Source organism: Varanus komodoensis, unplaced genomic scaffold, assembly GCF_004798865.1.
Source record: "Varanus komodoensis strain SLA01 unplaced genomic scaffold, ASM479886v1 scaffold30, whole genome shotgun sequence".
In the NCBI taxonomy this organism is placed as follows: Eukaryota; Metazoa; Chordata; class Lepidosauria; order Squamata; family Varanidae; genus Varanus; species Varanus komodoensis.
In genome coordinates this window covers 7,432,985-7,454,821 of record NW_025335762.1, presented here as the reverse complement: position 1 = coordinate 7,454,821, position 21,837 = coordinate 7,432,985, and the positions used below count along the sequence as shown (strand labels likewise).

Below are 21,837 nucleotides of genomic sequence, written 5' to 3'. Positions count from 1 at the left end.
TAGCACTTCCCTTCCAGCCCTGGGTGCGTCATCTACTGACGGGCTCTCTGGGTCCTGAATAGGTCATGAAGCCTATTTATTTCACCACTGCATGTCTTTCTTGTGTCCCTCCTAGAGTTCAGGGCAGCTTATGTGGTTCTTCCCATTTTTGCATTCCACCTTTTCATCCTAGCAATTTGGGAGGTGGACTGAAGGCTGGCAACAGCCGCAAGGCCACTGCCTTCAGTCGAGTGGGAGCTTACATCTCTGGTGTAACACCCTAACCGGGCCACCCCAAGCTGGTGCCTTTTAGTTGCACTGGACTCCAAGGCCGCCCAGGGATGCAGTTCCTCTAAGCCCAGGGACAGTGGACATGAAACGCCCCCCACCCAACCCCCAGATGCGGTTGTACTCCAACACCTCTCTCCCCAGCTAGTGCAGCCAGGGCTGATGGGAGCTGCAGGCGAGCATCTGAAGGGCCCAGCTCTGACAGCAACACCACAGCGGCTGTGTCGGGCGGCCAAGCACGAAAGAAGCTGGGCGTCCCTGCACTTCCAATGGCTTGTGGCTGGGAGAGAGCTCACCATCGGTGCAGGAACCCTACGCCCCTCTGCATCAGGCCATCCCTCGGCCCTTCCAAACCTGGGGCTCTCACGTGCCTTTGGACGGCAGTTCCCATTACCCACATGCTATGCCAGGGCGATGGGCCTTGCGCAGAGGGGCCGCGTGCGCGAGTGCTCCTCCGAGCGGGGCTCTTCGGCTGCAGCTGGGCTCCAGCTCCGTCAGCCCCAGGCGAGATCGCCAGCCAGCCAGCCAGCCAGCCAGAGTGCCGGGCAACGGCCTCTGGAAGGCTCCCCGGCCGTGCACTGCCTTCTCCACCGCGCCTCGGCGGCAAGCGGGGCTTCCCCGCACTCCGGCGCGGGGCGCCAGACTCCCCGCGGGGACGCCGAAGCCGAGCAATGCCCCTCTGCGCGTGCGCAGAAGGAGCCGCTCGCAGGGTCGGCGACTTCCGCACCAGCCCTCTTGCGCCCTCTGTCGGCGGCAGCGCGGGACTCACAGGCCAGGTGGGTGGTGCGCCGCGGGGCAGGTAGAGAAAGCGGGCGCTCTCTGGCGACGACGGCTGATGGCGTCATGGGAGCGACTACCCGGAAGTCGGCAGCAGCGGCTGGAGCAGGAGGATCGGCCGGCCGTGGTGAGTACACGAGGCTTGGGCGGGAGCGGCCTTTGCTCCTTCCCTGCTGGCAAAGGCCTGCTCCTTTCCCTGTTATAGGGACCCTCTGAGTTTTACTTTTGCCTGTCTCTCCCGGGTTATCCCGGCCTACTCGTGCCTTTCTTTTGGTTCTGTGGTTGCTGGTGTCCCCCAACAAACCAGCACGTCCAGCCTTCTTTCTCGCCTCCTCCTGTTTGCCACGCTTTCCTCAGAAGATCGCCGACGATGCCATATCCGAGTTACTTTGTGCCCTGATGCGTATTTTCTTCCTTCACCCTCCCCGCTCCGCAAGGCCAACTTTCCAGCCATCTCTCTCTCGGTTCCTCTTTCTGCAAGAGCATAGACTGAGAGCTTTTATTTTGCCTTTTAGTCTTTTGTTACGTTTTGAACCTACCTTTCCTCCAAGAGAGGTGCTCAGAGAGCTGTATTTATGGGGTGTGCCCTTTAATTTGTTGTATTTCGATACTGTTTTTCAGCTAAAGTCTCCCTACACAAATAATCCAACTGAAAGGACAGGGTGAGAGAACCGCAATAAAACCAAAGAAATTAAAACCACAGGTTTTTAGACACCCAGAATTCAGTGCTTTAAAAATGGTGGGGGAATAACAAGCTTCCTGAAGATAGCAACAAATGTATCGGATGATACCCTCACTTACTTGCATGATAAATTTGTGATGTAGGCTAGTTTGGGGAAGAAGGGGTGTATTCCTGTGAGACAGTTCTTTGTCAATTAATGAGCTTTGTGTTTGGCTGGAGTTTTGAAACTTGGACCATGAATGTTTGGCTGGGAGTAGTAGGACTTCTTTCTTCTAAATGTATTAAAGATTGTACCTGAAAGTAATTAAGGGTCTTGTGTCTGTGTGTGCTCACATACAACTCTTTCCTTTGTTCCTTCTCAAACTGTTACACTTTTCTCACACCCAGTGAGGGGCATACATTCACTATCCTCCCCACCAATCTCTCCATGTGGCGATAGGGGCATTTAAAGCACCAATTCTTGGTGTGTGCTGAGGGGCCTCTGAAAGAAAGGAATGCACAAAGACTTGCTCTGCTAGATTGAAGAAGGACTTTCTCCCTACTCCTCCTTTCCCACACAGTCACACTCTCCCCAGCCTGTCAAATTGTGCTTTTACATGATCTGTATGGAGGAAGGGGTGACTTGGGCACCTGCAAGCACAACCTGGAATACCTGTGGAGGCGTTATGCTGTCCACAGGTTACCCAGGTTTGTTTTCAGGGATTTGCTGAAGTGGCCTTCCTGGCAGATTGGATGGCCTTCCCTAACAGCATGTGGCTTGACTGCTTTACTTGAGTCATCTAGAGCTGCTTTTGTATCAGTATTTGCCTGTCGAAGCCTCATGCAGTAGGCTAGCTTTTGGAACAGAGGCTTCCCTTCTAAGGTAAGAACATCAGATTCTGGGTACTATTATTAAGTAATGGAAATATGGTACAAATCACTGTATACTTCTGTTGAAAATTAATCACTGTTGGAAGATACCTTAGAGGGCATTTAATGCAGTGCTGTCTCCAGTGCAGGATGAGACAACTGCATATCTGACAGATTGCTCTAGTTCAATATTCAAGCAAAGGAGAGTTTGCCACTTCCCATGTCAGACTGTTCCTCTGCCAAACAGCACTCGCTGTTAGGAAGTTTCCCCTAATGTTCAGCCAGATTGTGCTTCATTGTACAAAGACATGCTGCTGCTGTGCAATCCCCACTCATTTCGCTAGGGCATGGGCCCTCAAACTACAGCCCCTGGGCCGGATCCAGCCAGCCATGCCCATTTATCCAGCGTGCCTCGGAGATTTCGGACTCTCCACACCTGCCACTGTGTGGCAAGGCAGCAGCTTGCTCGCTCAGAGATAATTTTGGACTCGCTTGGAGATCTCCGAGCAAGCAAGCCTCTGCCTCTTCACCTACCTCACCACCACTGCCTTTCAACTGGCCTCCTGTTGAAAAAGTTTGAGGACCCCTGCACTAGGGCTTTGGCTGGGAAAAGCCATGGTAAATATTCTGTGTGTGGGGAATGTGTTCTATTTGAATATTTAGCTTAGGGTTCTGTATAGCTAAAGTTGCAAGAAGCAGTCCAGAAACTTTTACCTCTCATCTCTTTGATCTTTCTTGTTCCTTGATTCCTTCGAATTTTGTAATTACAGAATTTGGGATGCTTGGATGGGAGTGTCTAAGAAAGATCAAATGGTGATAGACATTTCATTAAGCTTCCATCCAATCTGATAAGTATAAAATTGGCAGAGTATACAAATTTGCACATATCTGTTTTGCATAATTAATCCTGCTTTTGCTAATCTTTGGGCAGGAGGCAAAAGAGCTTTGTTCTAAAGCTATCTTCCCCAGCTTGGTTCCTTCCAAGCAAATTGTTTTACAACTCCACCATCATGACCATGCTGGCTGGGGATCATGAGCACTAGAGTCTAGCAGGGTTGCCCCAGGTTAGGGGAAGCTGCTGTAACCTAACCCAATGATCATCAGAAATCTGTTTATCTACTTTGTAGCTTGTGAGGTTTCATCAGGTGCTGCTCGCACGTTGCTAAACTGATTTCTGCATCTATGACAACTGGAAGCCTGACTTAAAATACATATTTAAAAAGCAGTTTAGATTCTCGGGATAATGCATTTGAAATTGGGAATTAGAGAATCCCTTAATGGGAACAGAGCAATAAGCACCTATTAGCTGTGCAGTGAAACAGAACTTCAGTGTCCCAAGGCAATATAGTTCTTGAACACAAAGTGTTGGGGGTAAACATGGTTTTATTCACTGTGAGCTTCCAGAGGGCACCTGTCTGTCTGGTAGGAAAAATTCTGCACCTGGCCAAAGCAAAGGAATTCTTAGTGTCTAATACCACTCTATATCTTCAGGACAGCCTTTCCTCAGTATTGTAGAAGAATGAGCCCAGTGTCACACAGAACTCCAGAATGCACCGTAAGTAATTGTTCTCTTATCTCTGTGGTGATACTGATTTCCCCCTTTCTCCCTTTCTCCTAGGCTACACTCTCAGGGATGACTCAGCTGGGTGCCATAGCAGCTCTAGCTGCCAGCCTGGTAGCAGCTGCTCTTTTTTCTGCAATACACAAGATTGAAGAAGGGCACATTGGTGTCTATTACAGGTATGCCTTTGGAAGGAATGCTGCTTTTTGCATGGGTGTGGCTCCATTTTGACAGCCCTCCAGATCACGCTTTTCATGGACGTTGTTGGTGTTTGCTTGTGTGCTTTCATGGATGTATGCAGCCCCTGGGCCAGCACTGCATGTGACTCATAGACCAAAGAGACTGTGCATCCCTGTTTAGATCTTGTTTGATCGATTAATTAGATTAAATTATGCTAGAAAGTCAGTGGGGGGCTTGTACAGCCACTAGAGGGTTCAGGAGGCGGGCTGTGACCAGTTTTCTGGTTACAGCAGGGAATGATGTGTTACGGTAGTCCAGCCTTCATGTTGCAGAGGCATGAACAGTGGCTGTTATAGCTGAAATCTCACTGAGATCCCTTGAGTGCTCCCTCCAGCTGATGTAGGTACATGCTGTGATGGAAGATGATAACTTCAGAATGAGAATGGCAGGGTCAAAATTCTAACATGATACGGGATGGTGTAGTTTGTCAGCTGCACTTGCGTAATTACCGGCTTTAGGATCTTGAGGGAATCTGCTCTGAGGGATCCCTCCAAATGAAACAAAGTGGGTAACCAGTAGGGAAAAAATATGTTTGGTGGCGGCGACGGCTTGCTTATGGAACAGCCTTCTTAGAGAGGTCTGATGGTGCTGTTCTCAGTGTGCATCGGTACTTTTCAATCAGGCCTTTTAAGTAGCTTGCATGGTTTGTGGCTCTGTTTTATTTATTTTTTTAAAATTGTGGTAGTGTGACTTTTATTTGTTTACTGTGGTTATGTTGCTTTTGATGATATGATATGTGTTACTTTGTATTTCAGTAGTTTTATATATAAGTGTCCCTAAGAACTTTGTGAGATGACATCCAAATAGCATAAATAGTTTTCCAACTATCCTGCATTGAGTTTAAGGTGGGACACATGTTACTGCCTAGATGTTTGGCTACAGAGTGTTAGTCCAACAACATCTGGAAGACCAGCATCAGTTTTCCCCCATCCTGATTTTAGATAATGAGGAAGAGAAGGCTGCTATGATACCAGCCCTTAGGCAATCTGGAAGTGCTAGATGGACATTTCTAAAGTGTCTCCCATTATCATGGGCAAAGAATTGCAGTAATGCCTAAATGTATTCCTTCCTCCTATTCTTTTTTCCCCTGCAGGGGAGGAGCGCTGTTGACAAGCACCAGTGGGCCTGGCTTCCACCTTATGCTCCCCTTCATAACTTCTTACAAATCAGTGCAGGTACTGCTTATTTCTGTGACTTTCTTGCAGGAGTGTAGCACACAGCGTTCCTTCTAGTGTTGCCCAACAATCTAATGTGCTGCATTAAACAGTGCTATTCTATCTCCTGCAAGTTCAGATTCTGCACCTGGAAAATCTCCACTTCTGATTTCAAATGGTTTAGAATTTGCATATGTAGTTCAGTTGCCTTAGGGCACAATGCAGTTCAGGTGTCCCTGGACTTCCGAATTAGAGCACTATGGACATCCTATGTGGGGCAAAAGGAGTATGGAGGCAAAACTCACCTCTGCACTCCCTCTGCCCTGTGAAAAACTTGAATGGATCTCAAAGATCACACCCGAAAGCTTAAATGACCGTTATCGAACCTGAAAAATAAGTTAGATAGTCTTTACTCCATTTCAGCTTGGGATGATTTATACCTGACTTCTGCCCAATGGAAGGTGCTCTAAATTGCATCATGTAGTGCTGGTTAACTGTGCGGTGAGCCAGCTTGTGGGCAGTGAACCCACAGAGCATAGTGAGTGCTTCTTGCCACACCATTACAAGCTTGAGGAAGCTTGATCTTGATCAGCCTGAGAAGAAACTTCACACACACTGGGCAGTCATCTGAGAGGGATGGTGTAAACTGGGGACCTGCAGCAGCAGGGCGTTAGACCCAGTGGCCTCCTTGACCCAACTCTACTATTCTGTGAATCTTTGAAATGGCTCACCAGATAATACTGTTCCATCGAACAGTTCAAGGCGGCCAGGCTCTGGAAAAGAGGATGTGAAAAAGTGCAGTTTGTCTTTGATTTTCTCTGTAATCATAAGGAGTATGATTTCTTAGTGCCACCTACATGCTCACATGGGTTTCACTCTGGTATTACTCCAGTGTAAATGTTCCTCAGTTGTGCATGAAGGCAAGAGAGGCTCTGGTTCAGTGGTGGGGTGCATGCTTTATTCGCAGAACAGCCCCAGTTCACTCCCTGGCATCTCTAGGCAGAGTTGGAAAAATTCTTCTTGAGACCTTGGGAGATACTTTCCTCGTCAATGCCTGCGTTGAGACCCATACTCAAGGTCTGAATATGGGCTGAGTGAGGCTTGTCACTGAATTTAAATAGGGATTATTATGTTGTCTGAATCTACCTGCGGCAATAAACCATGATTTACAACCCAACATCAGACTGACAATATGGTAACATACATTGCAGCGACAACCCATACTCAGCCCTTGAAGGTGAGATGAGTTTTGTCGGAGTATCAACCATATGAGGCTAGATGAACGCCATATAAGTCGCTTCTTGGATTCCTGTATTGACACTGCAGCTCCCAGAATGCAGTAGACCCTTTCTGTTCTCGATTTGTCACCCCATGCCCTTTGTCTGTTCTTATCTGAAACAGGCTCAAGCCTTCTGTTTCTTTTGTAAGATGACTAGAGAGCTTATCTCCTGGATTTGGCACCTGGAAAGCATGCTGAACCAGTTTCCCTTGTGTTTTAGTTGAGCAATCTTAGGACAGATAGGTATTGGGGTAGATCTCCAACTCTGATAAATGTCAGAAAAACGGACTGGGTACTATTGATTAACCAGACTGAGCTGAACGGTGACTGACGGGAGGAACTGAGTATTTGCCATTACATATTGCAGAAACACTGCTCATTGTGGCAGAAGCTAACATTTTGTTCGCTTTCTCTTTTCTAGACAACGTTACAAACAGATGAAGTAAAAAATGTTCCATGTGGTACAAGGTGAGCTGGGACTGTATGGGCCACCTTTTTGCTCTAAGCCTTCCCACAATTTGCAAGCGTGTGTGCAATACTGGACTTTTCCTGATTTCTGTGTGGTTTGTCTACATCACAGAGAGGTATACACAAACACATTAGGATAGTGCTGATGCTTCCACAGAACTTGAGACTGAAAAGCATCCCCACAGATACCGTGCACAGAAGCATTGTTGGCAGTAGTGGGGTGGGAAATTAAATAATTACGTTGTTATAGGCTGCTTTGCCTAAAGGGTGGGGCAATGAGAGCAAGAACCAAGTACGAAAGTACATATTTGAAGCTGACCTTGGAACCAACAAGCTGAAACAAACAATCCAAACAATCTGATGACAAGTTTGACCTGCCTTCAGAACTCAGTGTTCTCAACTCAGAAGTCAAACACTGTAGTTTTGACTAAAAACCAGAATAATGGAACTTTTTTTGCTGGCTTGTATTTTCTTTGCCTTAAATGTGAGGGAGCCTCAGACAATTCCAAATGGCGCTTTAACCCGGTTTGCAAGTTCTGCTCATCCACTTTCTGCTCACATGCTTTGGCTCCATAAGGACTAGAAAAATGGGTAGTTTTTTTGAGATAAGGAATCCTGCAACAGGCTGCAAATTCTGCTTATTCACAGTGAAGTCTGTAAAGCATGGAATTACCTACTCTAGAAACATCTTACATAGATGTAAGATTTACATAGAATCCTCTAAGAAATTGCCTAACCTCTCTTGTCCAGTCAAGACCAGTATATAGGAGCAAATGTCTTCCAACTTATTAATTATTGCAATGCAGTGCAACACAGATTAATTTGATTGCATCGGAAGGGAACACCTGATCGCATTCCACTTCTCAGAAGAAGCTGTGAAGTGCCTCATATGCCACTAGGTGGCATATAAATATTCTGCATGTGCTCTGAAAGCTTGCAAAGGGAAAAATGAAACAGTTAAGCATTTCTATTTTGTTATTATATAGCCATTTATACCCTGCTTTTCCATCTGAAAAAGACATCCAAGGTGACTTAAACTGTGAACCTTAAAGCCCCACTCAAAGGAAGAAAGTAAGAACTCATTTCTGCTTCTACAAGGGCAGAATTGTAACCCAGAAAGAACCAATACAGAAAGGGCATCAAACAGACTCTGCTTCCAGACCCCCCTGTAAAAGAGAATGAGATGCAGCCTTCCCCAGCATGAGGTACTTTGGGTGTTTTGGACTTGAACATTTTATTGGAACACTGGATGTACACAGTCCTTTAAATTATCTACCTGCCTCTTGCAAGTTGAATCATGGTCAGCATAAATAGACTTCGTATGCCCTCTTGTAGTATCAGCTTTTTTAGATGGCAACACTGAAAAGATAAAATTACTTCCTAAAATGCAGAGAATCAAAGCTTTCAGTATTTAAGCAGGTGGCACAGAGACCACTCTTGAATGGACATACAGTTGTTTGGTCTACCTTTGCTGAGGCTCATGTTCAGTCATTTCACCTGGATTTGTGCTTTTATCTGGATATTTACATCCAGGCAATCATTACTTTCAGGTTTGTGTTTAGATTTGGTTGTGTTTTGGTGAATTTCACAAGAAAAATGGGTGGAAATGTTTGCTGCACAGTGGAAGACTGAGACGGCTGGAACCACACCACCTCTCGCAGGAGAGCTTCCGGCTGTTCTGGTGCTGCAGCTGAAAAGGGCCATCCTGCACAGCCGTTGCTGTGCTGCAGACGGGCCAGACCTGCTCCTGCAGCCCTGTCCCACTCTGGGGCCTCCCATCAGCAGGGTTTTGATGATGGACCCAGTTCCCAGCTGGCTCTCAGACATGGTGTCTTGTCTAATGCTCACTGCCTTTACTCTTTTCTTTCCACAGTGGGGGAGTGATGATCTATTTCGACAGGATTGAGGTGGTGAATTTCCTGATCCAAAGTGCAGGTGAGTTTACTGCCACTACTGGACTCAGGAATGAAAGAATGTGCGATGATATTTGGGGCGTCAGTTGCAACAGTAGGGTGATGCAATGACAGCCTGGGTAAAGAGCAGTAGACTTGGATGTTCTGTTCTAAGAAAATGGCGTAGGATTGACTGCCAGGCTCTGGAGTCATTTTCCATTGCCTCCTAGTCATTGACTCCATTACACATACTTGGGCTGATATATCAACTACATCTCTAACTGGGTGGGTAGAACCTAACACCAGCAATCCACGCCCTGGTAACCTCACATTTGAACTACTGTAACATGCTTTATGTGGGGCTTCCCTTGAAAATAGCATGGGGACTTCAGTTGGTTCAGAAGAGGGCAGCTTGCCTGCTAACAAAGACTCACAGGCAAGATCATACCACTTAAATTGGATACCAGTTGAAGTCCAGGCCCACTTTAAGGTGCTCATATTGATCTGTGAAGCCATAGATGGTTTAGGGCAGTGATGACAAACCTTTGAGAGACCGAGTGCCCAAACTGCAATTCAGAACTCACTTATTTATCACAAAGTGCCAACACTGCAATAAAACCTGAATTTGCTGACCGCCAGCTCTAGGGGGCAACTTTCCACTGACCACCAGCTTTTGGCCGGCCCTGAAAAAGGCATCTGAGTGTATTTCCTACCTGAGTGTATTTCCTACCTTTCCTGCCTTCTGCTAAAATCACAACAGGTTGTGCAGACTCAAACCAGCATCCTTTCGATCAACCAGCCCAGCAGCACAGCAGTTTAAACACTGCGCCACCTGCATCCCGCTAAAATCCCGCTAAGTCCATGCAAATTCCTGGCAGCTCACTGACTGGCCTTGTGAAAGCTTGTCCAGCCGCAGCTAATGAGTGACATTGCCTGGCGCCCCTAATCTTTGCAAATATGGGCATGGCTGCTGGGGCACACGTGCTGTAGGTTCGCCATCGCTGGTTTAGGGCCTGGATATCCGAAGGAGCGCGTCTCATATATGGCTACCTGGACCTTAAGATCATCCGCTGAGATTCTCCTCCAGGAGCCACTTCTGAAAGATGTAAGGAAGGCAGCCCCGAGGGAAGGGGCTTTTTGGTTGTGGTGCCCCATTGTGGAATCTACTCCCCCAAGAGGTGCAACTGACACCAACGCTTTATGCCTTTTGACACCAGGCTAAACCCTTTTTATTTTATATTTATTTTAATTGGTTTTTAATTATGCTACTTTATACTGTACTTTATTTAAACTATCATTGAGTGGCTTGTGGGTTATTTATCTTTGTATTTGTATTGGATATGGGATTGGTACATTACAACTCATATCACATTTATATACGAGGTGTGTCCAGAAAGTAATGAGAATGATATTTTTAAAATTCTCTTACTGAATTTTTTTTACAATTGAACATCGTCTCCTTCAAAGTATGCACCTTGTGAGTGTACACAATGCTCCCAGTGATTTTTCCATTCTTCATCGCATCCCTGTAGGTCTTCCAGTGGGACGGCGTTCAGAGCCTGCATAGTGGCTCTCTGGACGTTATCCACACTACCAAAATGGTGTCCTTTCAAACCATTCTTCGTATTTGGGAGCATGGAAAAGTTGCAGGGCTGTAGGGTAGATGGGGAAGCACCATGATCTGATTTTCAGCCGAAAACTCCGGCAGCCAAAGCACTGCGACTCAGTGCATTGCTGTGATGAAGGATCCAGGTTGAGCCAATCTCAGCTTGTGCCATTGGTACACTTGTGCAGATGACAGCGCAGCTCCTCCATAAGCTTTCCTCACCATTTCCAAAGTTTCTGATGCACTTTTACCCAATTTCACACAATTTAATCACGTACCACTGTTCCAAACACTCTTCCATTTCTCTTAATATGAGGCACTTGAACAGGGCATCACAAAAGGGAATGTCTCGACTCTGGCAGGACTGGAAAGCAACTGATCGGTGTTCGCACATACACCTGGCCCCCCACCCCAAGTGACCTTGGCCAGCTTCTACCTTCACAGAGCCCTTCTTGAGTGTAGGGACTTCGTTCTCATTGCTTTCTGGACACACCTCGTATATTATGCTGTATTGTTTATCATGTTGGTTTTTTCTTTTAGCTTTTATTGTAAATGTGCAGAGAGCCAGTTGGCTAATGCGGACAGTATATAAAAGTGTTAACACATAATAAATACTACAGTAATACCTCCTGGCTCCAGTCTGCTGCCCCTGCAGCTGTGAAGCCTGAGCTTCCTAGCAACACCTTCTCTCCTTGATAGTCTATGATATAGTGAAGAACTACACGGCTGACTACGACAAGGCCCTCATCTTCAATAAGATACACCATGAGCTCAACCAGTTCTGCAGCGTCCACACACTCCAGGAAGTCTATATTGAGTTGTTTGGTGAGCGCTTTGACTCTTTATGTCTAGCATGACATGTGTTCAGCGACTAACTTAGAGGAGGCTGGCACTGCCAGAAGGGTCTGGAGAGCCAAGGATTAGACTAAATATGGGGAGCGCCCAGGGGTTGGGTTGAGGGTCCGCTGCATCTTTTCCCATAATTTGAGCTCAAATGCATTGAGCATTGTGTCTTTATATAATGACCAGTTAAAGCAGCAGACGTCCACCATCACATCTGAAGTATACCTGACTGGGGAGTGTTAAAGTATGTGGTGTGATACAGAAGTCTTCGACTCTTTTAAACTTGCCCCCTAACAATGCAGTATAGTATCCACTAATTTTCTCCACTTTCTGTGTCCGTCCATCATTGTTCTTAAGAATTGCACCACTTGGATGGAAAGGACAAGAGGGTCCCTCTGCCTTAGTAGTTTCATTAAAGAAAGGCATGAGTAGATGAAGCTAATCAGCCAGGGTTGAGCGTCTGAACCCTCTGAGTCCTTGTCAAGTTGAACCATAAAGGAACATGGGAAGTTTTTTATTCCCAGTGCACTATCTAACCTGGCATTGCTGCCTCTGACTAGCAGCAGCTGTCCATGGCCTCAAGCAGAGAATGGTTTTCCCCATTCCCTACCTCATGGCTCTTTCTAAACTGGAAACAGTGAGGATTTCTCGCTGCAGTGAAACTTGCAGGTAGCTAAAAGTTAATCTTCATTACATTGCAGGGGTGCTGAGCATGTACTTCCATTATTGGTGGCTAGCCCATTTGCTCAGTGTTTCTGGGGAGTGATTGAAAATGAAATTAACAAAATCACTCATCAGTCACTTAATCTCAACCCTGGTTACACATGACTTCATTTAACTAAATGAATATTTGCAAAAAGCGTTATTTCCTCTTTATTGATGTCTCTTAGATAAGCTTTTGCCCAAAACTGGAGAGGTGAGGAAATACTTGATTTGCATGATTGGTGTGGGAAAGTGTGCCATTTGGCTCTAATAAAGAATTTGCCCCAGCAAGTTAAACATTGAAAAGACCACCTAAATATGGATACATTTGAATGTACATGGTCATCATGCATTGATCAAGAAGAAAATGGATGCTGGTCTGCTCAAGCAACACACAGCACCAAACGAACACATTTAGTTCCAGATTTGATTCTCTGTGAGCCTTTTCACATTGCGATCTCTACTTTTTGGGATAGGATGTTCATATTCTTGGTATAGTTAGTAGCAGTGGCACATGTCTATGTGCTTCTCTGTTTTATATTGGATTGTTTATTTCGCTAGTTGTACATTTGGATGTTATTTTAGTTTATTTAATGCTTCTGCATGCCAAGCAAGTGTTTGGTCCTTGGCCTGTAGCTCCTCCCCTAGGACCTCCGTCTTGGAGTTTGATCATCCCTCCCCTTATTGCTTTCGGCCGTACAAAGCTGTAAGTAAAGTGGTGGTAGGTCCCAGTTAGTGGGGTCCTGGCCAGACCTTTGCAACGGTCTCCTGTGCTCACCCTTCTATGATACACACATTCGTGAAAAGCCTCTTCCTTTTGAGTCACACAAGACCTCATCCAACATGACTAACCTGCTCCAGCCTGGGTTTTCCTTTGAAATTCTGAAGCTTCTGGTTTCATGCCTCTGCTAGATCAAATTGATGAGAACCTGAAACTAGCTCTCCAGCAAGATTTGACAAGCATGGCACCTGGACTCATCATACAGGTAACCAAGAATGTAGAGGGAACGTGCCTCAAATCAGGCTCTGGTCCAGAATGGACCAGGGGTTGGAAAGGTGGGAGTCGGGTCAATATTGCCCTAATTTCTCTGCAGATTTTTTTTGTACTGTTACATCTATATGCCGCCTTTTTCCCTCTTGCGAGGAGCACCTCACATGGTGGTCCTCCTCCTCTGTTTGATCCTCACAAAAACTCCATGAAGTAGGTTAGGTAAGAGGCAGTGACTGGCCCAAAGTCACCCAGAGGGATGGGTTCCTGGCTGAGTGGGGACCTGAACCCAAAGCTCCAAAACCACAGCCAGACAGCACACTTCCTCTTCTACTTGGCTAGATATTTTGGCTGCTTGTTGTAAAATCTGAATTCTGAACTTTCTCCCCATTTCCACCCCAAGCGCATTGTTTGAATGAAGAATGGTCAGGGATAAACCATCTGAGTGTCTTACATTTGCACCTTCTTTCATCTACTTCCACAGGCACAGGAAGAGCGTATTGCAAGGTGTTTGGTGCCCTGTAGTGCCCACTCCAAATCAGCTTTCTCATATATGGTCACCCTCTTCTCCCAACAGATGTCTGATGCTTTGGACTTGCTCAACCTCAGTGGTTGCTTGTCTGTGGAGTGAGGACAGAGGACCTCTCTCCCAGGATACTGCATTGTGTGGTGCTTCCATGGACTTGGCACGAAGTTCAGCCCTTAGATATCAGTATTATGTTTGGATTGTGTTTGAGTATGTATGGCTTCGTAGATACCTTCCCACATTATCTGCATGTTCTGTTTGTCCAGGCAGTCAGAGTCACAAAGCCAAACATCCCTGAAGCAATTCGGAGGAACTATGAACTCATGTAAGTATACTAGAATTTTTGCTCCCTTTTTTCAAGTGTGGTGATGTGCTTGTTTGTCTCTCTCTTTCTCTTGAATCAGAACTGGAAGGAATCTCGAAGGTCAACTAGTCCAGCCTCCTTCCAATACAGAAAATTGCTGCTTCTGGAATAGGTTCTAGCCATTATGCTTAGTCCTTGAGTCACGGCATAACATTCTATTCCCATCCTGTGTGCAGTCCCATTTCAGAGTTGCAAGTGTTATTTTCACAAATGCTGCTCTCCTAGTAGTGGGAAGCAGTCTTCTCCCTGAGGACAGGGCACGTGTTGTTCCTGCGGGACGTCCCAAGTGCAGTTCCAGCCTCTTTGATTAACAAAGAGCAGGGCTGGGGAAAAGCTCTTTCCGCCTGAGACCCTGGCAAGCCACCCCCATTTACTCAAAACACCATTCACTAGTTTTCTGTCCCGACCAGTAAACAAAGCTCTCTGGGTGCTTCACAAGACCAGTGATCTGACCTGCTTCAACAGGTCTGATGATTTTTTAAAATCTTATTTGATAGTGTTTAAATTTTTGTTTTAAATTTTGTATTGTCAACTATTAGTGATGTTTTCATGTTTTGATACATTGTATCTTTTATTGTCATTTTCAATGGGCTTTATGAACCACCCAGAGAGTGTCGACTACCGGGCAGTATAGAAATTAAATTAAATAAATATTTGACATTCCATGCACAGTGTTTCACCAGAATTGGCCCTTATGACATCAGAAAGTTCCCCCTGTGCTCAGCATTGTATAGCACAGTGTTCTTGGCTTGTTGTGTCAACAAGCTGTTGGCTTACAAACGGAGGGAAGGGCTGGCTGCTGAAAGTAGAACATGAAAGCAGGGTTGCAGAACTTCTGTTCCTCCAGATATTGCCTAATTGCAGGCTCCTGTTCTGCGGCAGTGGTAAGGTTGTTTCAGGCTATGACTCTCATAAGCCTTAGGCAGCAATGCCAAGAGGTGATGAAAATTGTAGGTCAAAACATCTGCACTACCACGGGTTCTCCAGTCCTGATCTCTGCTATTCTGCCTGATGGAGCATCTTTCGTCTTAGGAACTTGATCCTCTGTGTCACTGTTTTATCCATCTGCTTCATTTGGCCCCTTTAGGGAAAGTGAGAAGACAAAGCTGTTGATTGCAGCTCAGAAGCAAAAGGTGGTGGAGAAGGAAGCCGAGACAGAGCGGAAGAAGGCTCTCATTGGTCTGTGTACAGCTCTTGCTCCCAAGTGTGAATGTTTTAAAGCCAAGAGTAACATGTAAGAAGGGTTGTGCAGGACATGAGAAATGATGCTCTCCCACCCAGGTAGAATGCAGTCTCACAAGCCACCTGAGACAGAGTTCCGTATTGACAAGTGGCCAGAGGAGAAAGAAGCAGCCAAAAAGACTTGCCTTAGGAAATGTGCATGATGCACAACTCGAAGCAGGGGAAGGGGATTAAAACAAGTGGATTCTAGGTTGCAGCCATCCTCCCATGTCTGCACAGTGTGAGCTCAAAGTGGAGAATGGGTTTAAGATGGTCACACTGCTTGTGAGATAAGGGCAGTGAATGGACTGATGGTGATTGGGTTAGCCACGGTCAGGAAGAAGTATGATAACTTGAAATATGCATTTGCTTTGCAAAGAGTGAAGGGATTTCCCAAATAGGCTGTTGTAGAGAGGTATGAGATTTTTTTATTTCAGGTCATTTTTGGCCAGAACTTTACCCAGTTTATATTTCTGGAACTGAATACTCCAAGTGCCTCGATTTCTAACTTTGTAAAAGATGAAAGAAAAAGACTGGGGGGAAAGGTACATTTGAAGAGTGCACACGAAGTGTGTAAGTTTGAAAAATGCACATAGACACCCTGTAATCACTGGAGGAAAATGTGTACATTTGGGAAATGCACATTAAAATGCAAATTTTCATGTACAAGGGAAACAGCAAAGCTCATAATCTGATACAGACTCTGAGGTAGAATTTGGAGACTCTCCACAAACTTGAATTTTGCTGCTTTGCACATCCTTACTTGTATCCTAGTTGTTTGTGTAAGAATGTCAGGCAAGGTGAGTAAATGTTTCCAAGGACTTTTGTGGGGCAAAGTACCCACGTGGAAAGGATGGATGATTTTGGCAGGTTGCTGGCTTCTGTCAGCATTGGACTGGGTCAGTTTTTTAAACTTTGTGTTTCGCTGCAGAGGCTGAGAAGATTGCCCAGGTGGCTGAGATAACTTATGGACAGAAGGTGATGGAGAAAGAGACTGAGAAGAGAATTTCTGAGATTGAAGGTGAGCGACAACCTGCTTGTCCAAGGAGTTCAAAGGACAAATCATCCCAGGATTCAGATTGGCCTTGGAGAGACTTTCCTTTTTCCTGGATGAAAAAACTTGAAAGATAGTTGAGCCAGATCTCATCTACACACAAAAGCAAGTGAACCCTGGGTGCAGGATGTCTGCTTGCCTCTTTAATAATATAAGCAGTGTCTGCCTGAAAATTGCTTTTGGAGCAGCAGTAGCAGCATCTTGCAAATGGGTTCCTTCTCCCCATGCTACCTGTCTTAGTAGCCTTAGGGTTCCTTTCCTGTTCAACTAGCAAGCTGCTCTCAAGTATTTTTCTTACATGAAGCTCTTTCTACAGCCAGAATTTTGTAAGCTTGAAGAAATATGCTAAGTGTTTCAGGTCCCTTGGTCAAGTTTTGTGTTTCCATATGTTTTCATTTCACTGCCAACAAGAGTATTTCCGTTCGGAGTACCTGCACTTTGGCATCATTTCTGAATAGCTGCACATAGAAATAATGATGCTTTATGGCCGAGTCTGTGTTTCCCTTGCAGGAGGCCTTGCATGTATTTAAGTAATTGTTCTTCTATCCTGCCCTTTTTTCCTGCAAGAAACCCAAGGTGGCTTATATAATCCTCTCCCCCCTCTGCTTTATTCTCAGGGCAGTCCTGTGAGGTCGGTTAGATAGAATTAGTCCCTATGGTGAAAAAAACTGAACCATAGCGAGCTGCAAGCTAAGCCATTGTTCTAACTGGCTTGGTGCTGTCTGTACCAGAGGTGGGCAATTTCCAGGGATTGAGCATTTCACCCCTTCCATGGTGGCAGAGAAAAAAGCTGCAGTGGGGCAGGCTGCCTGTAGCCCTTTTATTTCCCACCCCTAGTCTGCCTTGACCGGTCAAGGTAGACTAGGGGTGGGAAATAAAAAGGCCACAGGCAGCCTGGAAATGTCCCCTCCTCTTTGTCATTCCCATTGTTGGGCAAATTCCTGGGTCTAGGAAAAGGCCTGCCAGGCTGTCTCTGAGCAGTCTGCCCCTCAGTTCCGTTATGTTCATTAAGGGTCCTGTCAAGCTCCACATCATCTGGCTGAGGAGCCAATTAGTGGTTTACAGATCAGCAGTCTCTCATTAGGCCATCTCCAGCAGCGCTCTGGTGGTTTTTCTTTTCATCAAGGCCCGTTGCCAAGTGCCAGGCTCTTGAAGGAGCCCCTTAGGATTTGGGAGGCCCAGCCACACCCGAGGCAAGAGAATTCTTGGCTTTGTCCCAAATGCGTCCAGCTGCTCCAACAAGAGGATTGCAACACACTCTTTGAAGCTCATGCACTCTCAGCCGTTGGGGTTACTTGCAGCTGCTCTCCTGGCATGTGAGCAGAAATGACCAGCTAATAGATTGATCTGTCTTTTGCAACACAAGGACAGACTCTGCAGGAAAGGGGGCAGGTTCCTTCATTTCCCCCGGGGCTCCAACCAAAAAAGGGTGTGGGGGGGATTCTAACACTTGCTTTGTAAACCAGAGCCTCTTTCTTTACCAATGGCCTCAACAACAACAAATGTAGTTTGGCACTGCCATTAAATCGCCTAGAAATATCTTAAATAAATAACAATCTTTCAGGGCAGAAAGTAGCTTAGAATTTTAAAATTCATATAATAAAAACCTGATAAAATGATAAAGTAGCAAACATAAACCACCGGCAATTTATTTACTTATTTAGTATGGTGTTAGTGCAGTTTAGGCAGGAAGTGTACACTGCTAGTACAGAGTAGTTTGGCTGCCTAAGATTGCTAACTTTTCAGTCACACTTATGCACTACCCATGTTGTACCCGGGGGCGGGAGCAGGGCGAACTAGCTCACACGAAGCAGCTAGCATTAATCTGTGGGAGTGTCCGCATCTTCCAGGCTCTCTCTGCTGCTGCCGTCGCTGCCGTCACTGCAGGTCCATTGCCAGCTGTTCTTACTTCCACATAGGTTGCTAGCTCCCTACGGAAGTGGGCACCTATTTGTCTACTTGCACTTTTACACACTTCAAACTGCTAGGCAGGCAGGAGCTGGGAAAAGGCATTGAGAGCTCATCCCACTGCAGATGCGAAGTGCCGGCTTTCTGACTGGCAAGTTCAGTGGCTCAGCGGTTTAACCCACGATGCCATCTTGTGTCCCAACAATGACACTTTACTTAAAACATATGGCATAATTGCAGCTACAAAGCAGGGCAGTCCAGTAAAACATAATCTGGGGAGGGCCAGGGTGATCAGGTAGAATTTCAGGGCCTTCCTAAAACATTCAGTGCATTGATGGGGCCTGACATCTCCCCAGGCAGATGTGGGTCACTGAAAAAAACCTTATGTATTTTCCCACCTAACTCCTTCCAAAGCAAGCAAGTGAAAAGGGCTTCTGTCTCTGATCTCACTGAAGAGGAAGACAGCAGTCCTTCAAGTAATCCTCTCCCATGTACTTGCGTAATTTAAGACATCAAAAGTCAAAGCTAGCACTTTAAAGTGATGTCAGAAACAAACTAGCAACTAGTTCAGTTGGGGTCTTAGGATCTGACTGCCTCACCCCCACCAACACTCAGGTGGTTGTATTCTGCACTAGCTGAAGTCCCTAGACTGTTGCATTTGTAGTCGGGATTTCATAACGGAATACATCAGGCTCTGCTTTTTGGGAATGGAAATGTCTCGGTGAGACATCAGAAAGGAAATGGAGGGTGCTAGAGATTGGAGAAGACGGAGCTGGTAGCACTAAATGCTCTCAGCTTGTTAGTGGATACGTTCAGCTTGGCTACAGGCTGTAGCCCTGCACTGTTTTCAGTCCAAACCCCAATTTGTGAGATTTGAATCTGCATTTCCCCAGGTTGGATCCAACAATCTGCATCCCCTCAAGTCCTTTGAATTGGGTTCACGATCTGGGTCCATGACCCTCAGCCTGAAATATCTAAATTGTCTCCTCAAAAACAAAACATACTTATGCCCATGCTGGCTCAGGATAATGGGAGCTGTAGTATAACTCATATGGAAGGTGTTGGTTGGGATTTTTTTTTCTGAATAGTCAGGCTCTGTTTGCATTATTAATGCTAAATTGAATGGCGCTAGAACGAGATTCTAGTGGCACCAGGATTATTTTCAGCTTTGCTCCCTTGCCATAGTGGCCTTCTCTGACTATGGCCACAGTTGCATTGTCTCCCCTTTTCTGATCTAGTCCGTCAAAATTTTGACCATGAGTAGGAGGGTGCAATATGAGTGGATATTGGCAAATATGTGTGCCAGTTTTGGAAGATGTGCCTCCCGTGTGGCCTTCTTCCAAGGCCTCTTGTAGTTCTCCTGGGCTTGGACGTCTCCTTTTTCTGCAGACGCTGCATTCCTTGCCAGGGAGAAGGCAAAAGCAGATGCCGAATGTTATACTGCCTTGAAGGTTGCAGAAGCCAACAAGGTAAGGAGCGCTACCTGTGTTGCCGCTTGCTCTGGCATGGAACCCCAAACCATTCCTGCTTGATAAAGGTTCCCTGCTGTTGTAAAAGAGAAAATCAACCCCTTTCCAAAAGACTGAAGCTCTTCTGAGACCTAGCTGCTGGTAGGAAGGCCTTTAACTGTGAATAGGCTGGTGTCGCTGGTATTTTTGTACCTCCCATCTTGTCCCATCCGGAACAGGACCCTGGGAGCTTCTTTGAAAGAAAATGTGGCCTTTGGGTTGAAACAGGTGCCTGACCCCCTGCCTGACTATGATGACAGTTGCAGCTTGGCAACTCATTTCCTGGCAGATGGGGTCACTTCCCTGAGCTAGCTGTGCCTTTAAGGACTGCCGCAGCTGGTGAGAAGCTTTAAATCTGTTGCCCTTCCAGCATCTTGTTTCACAGCCCTCCATTAGTGAAACAAAAGCAACTTGCTTTTAATATTTTTGGTGGCATTTTTAGTTTTTTGTGAGCTGTCGGGATGAGATAGAGACCTTTCGCTCTCCTCCTCATACTGTGCTCCTGACCTGCTTTCTCTTCCTTCAGCTAAAGCTGACTCCAGAATTCTTGCAGCTGATGAAGTACAAAGCCATTGCCTCCAACAGCAAGATCTATTTCGGCAAAGATATCCCCAACATGTTCATGGACCATGCTGGGAATCCCACTAAGCCCTCAGAAGGAGCCGCGGAGGAGCTAAGAGATGAAAACTGGCTAGGAACAGGGGAGGATGTGTGAACTGGATGCAGGCCAGAGGGGCAGGTTGATGATCTTGGCTCAGATGGAACGAATGCCTAGCCCTGCTCTCCTCAGTGTGATTTCTCCCTCTTCTTGGATGCTGGAGAAGAGCCCAGGCCCTTTGTGCTGAAAAGACAGACTAGAAGCACATGATGGTTCAGCTTCTTGACCTCTTATTTCTCAGCAGTCAGATACACTGTTAAGTTTGCCCTCTGCAGAAGAAGAAAGCAACAAGGAATCATGCCAGAGAGGCTGCCACATTCTCACCATTGGACCTGCAGCTGCTTCTATCAAACACACACATTCTGTTTCATTGGATTTTTTGCAGCAACTGGAGCAAAAGCCTTTGAAACCATACACAGGTCGCAGGTGAAGTCCAACAGGCAAGCAATAAGCACGCTATCCAGCAAATGAAGACATCAGAGTTGTCTTAATGTAGCCTATCTTGGATGATATGCGTATTCTCTGGATAAAACTCCATATGTGGATCCTGAATTGTCTGGATTCCTGAGCATGCGCTCCAGTAGTTGGATTTTACCTGTCGCATAATGCGGACCCTGTCATATCCCCTCCAAAAAGGTGCTATGTTTGAATATTTTTTTTAAAAAATCACCCACACTACAAATTCCAAACTTGGCATGGTGACCTAGAACATTAAATATCAACACACTAAAGGCATTTGTCTAAATGGTACTTATTTCAGGATGTGTTGACAGAGCACTTCCCAACCTCAGTGCCCCCTTTCCTCCTCTGCAATGCTTATAGGGACAGTAGCAGTGCCACCATCAAATGCTTTCCCACCTACCATCATAGCAACTCCAAATGCAGCTGTCCCAGAAAGAGAAGTTTCCTTTTTCAGGCATTTCTCCCGCATTGGGGCCACTGCCACCTGCAAAGGCTGCTTTTCATTGCACATCATTGGAAGCAGCAAAGCAAAAGTTGATTGTGCGGGCCTGCACACCTGGTGCTCTACCAAGCTGAGTGCAGCAACCTTGGCTGCTGGGTTTTGGTCGGCCTCCTTGTGTTAGCAATCTCAAGTAAGGTTTGCCAGGACCTTGGTGAGCTGCCATGTACATGAATATAAAGCACATGGTTTAGCAGCCAGTTTCTCTGCTGTTCCCCCTGATTCAGTGTTGCAGCGTCTTCCTAGGAGACACTAAGTAGACCCCACCCTTTGGTACTTACTATGCAGTTTTCCAGCGGCAGGTAATATTACTCTGAGCCAATTTGGGG

The 21,837-nt window shown here is 46.1% G+C and overlaps 1 protein-coding gene across 2 annotated transcripts; it reads left to right on the top strand.

Annotated features, from left to right (window-relative positions):
- The first annotated feature begins 1,060 nt into the window (after window positions 1-1,060).
- On the top strand, window positions 1,061-21,278 carry ERLIN2 (ER lipid raft associated 2). Of its 2 annotated transcripts, XM_044437520.1 has the most exons (12): window positions 1,061-1,171; window positions 4,194-4,315; window positions 5,470-5,551; window positions 7,231-7,277; window positions 9,151-9,212; window positions 11,475-11,600; window positions 13,233-13,306; window positions 14,101-14,159; window positions 15,286-15,377; window positions 16,351-16,440; window positions 19,771-19,850; window positions 20,416-21,278. In XM_044437520.1, the coding sequence occupies exons 1-12, from the start codon at window positions 1,103-1,105 to the stop codon at window positions 20,602-20,604; spliced, it is 1,092 nt and encodes a 363-aa protein (XP_044293455.1). In that variant the 5' UTR covers window positions 1,061-1,102; the 3' UTR covers window positions 20,605-21,278. The 2 variants fall into 2 exon arrangements, with proteins under 2 accessions (XP_044293455.1, XP_044293456.1); XM_044437521.1 differs by lacking the exon at window positions 11,475-11,600.
- Window positions 21,279-21,837: the final 559 nt, after the last annotated feature.

Bases quoted from the DNA above. Each gene is read 5' to 3' on its own strand.
- ERLIN2 (XM_044437520.1), top strand. From the start codon at position 1,103: ATGGCGTCATGGGAGCGACTACCCGGAAGTCGGCAGCAGCGGCTGGAG. The intron at 9,213-11,474 runs GTGAGTTTACTG...TCTCCTTGATAG, and splicing joins TTTCCTGATCCAAAGTGCAG to TCTATGATATAGTGAAGAAC. The intron at 16,441-19,770 runs GTGAGCGACAAC...CTTTTTCTGCAG, and splicing joins GAGAATTTCTGAGATTGAAG to ACGCTGCATTCCTTGCCAGG.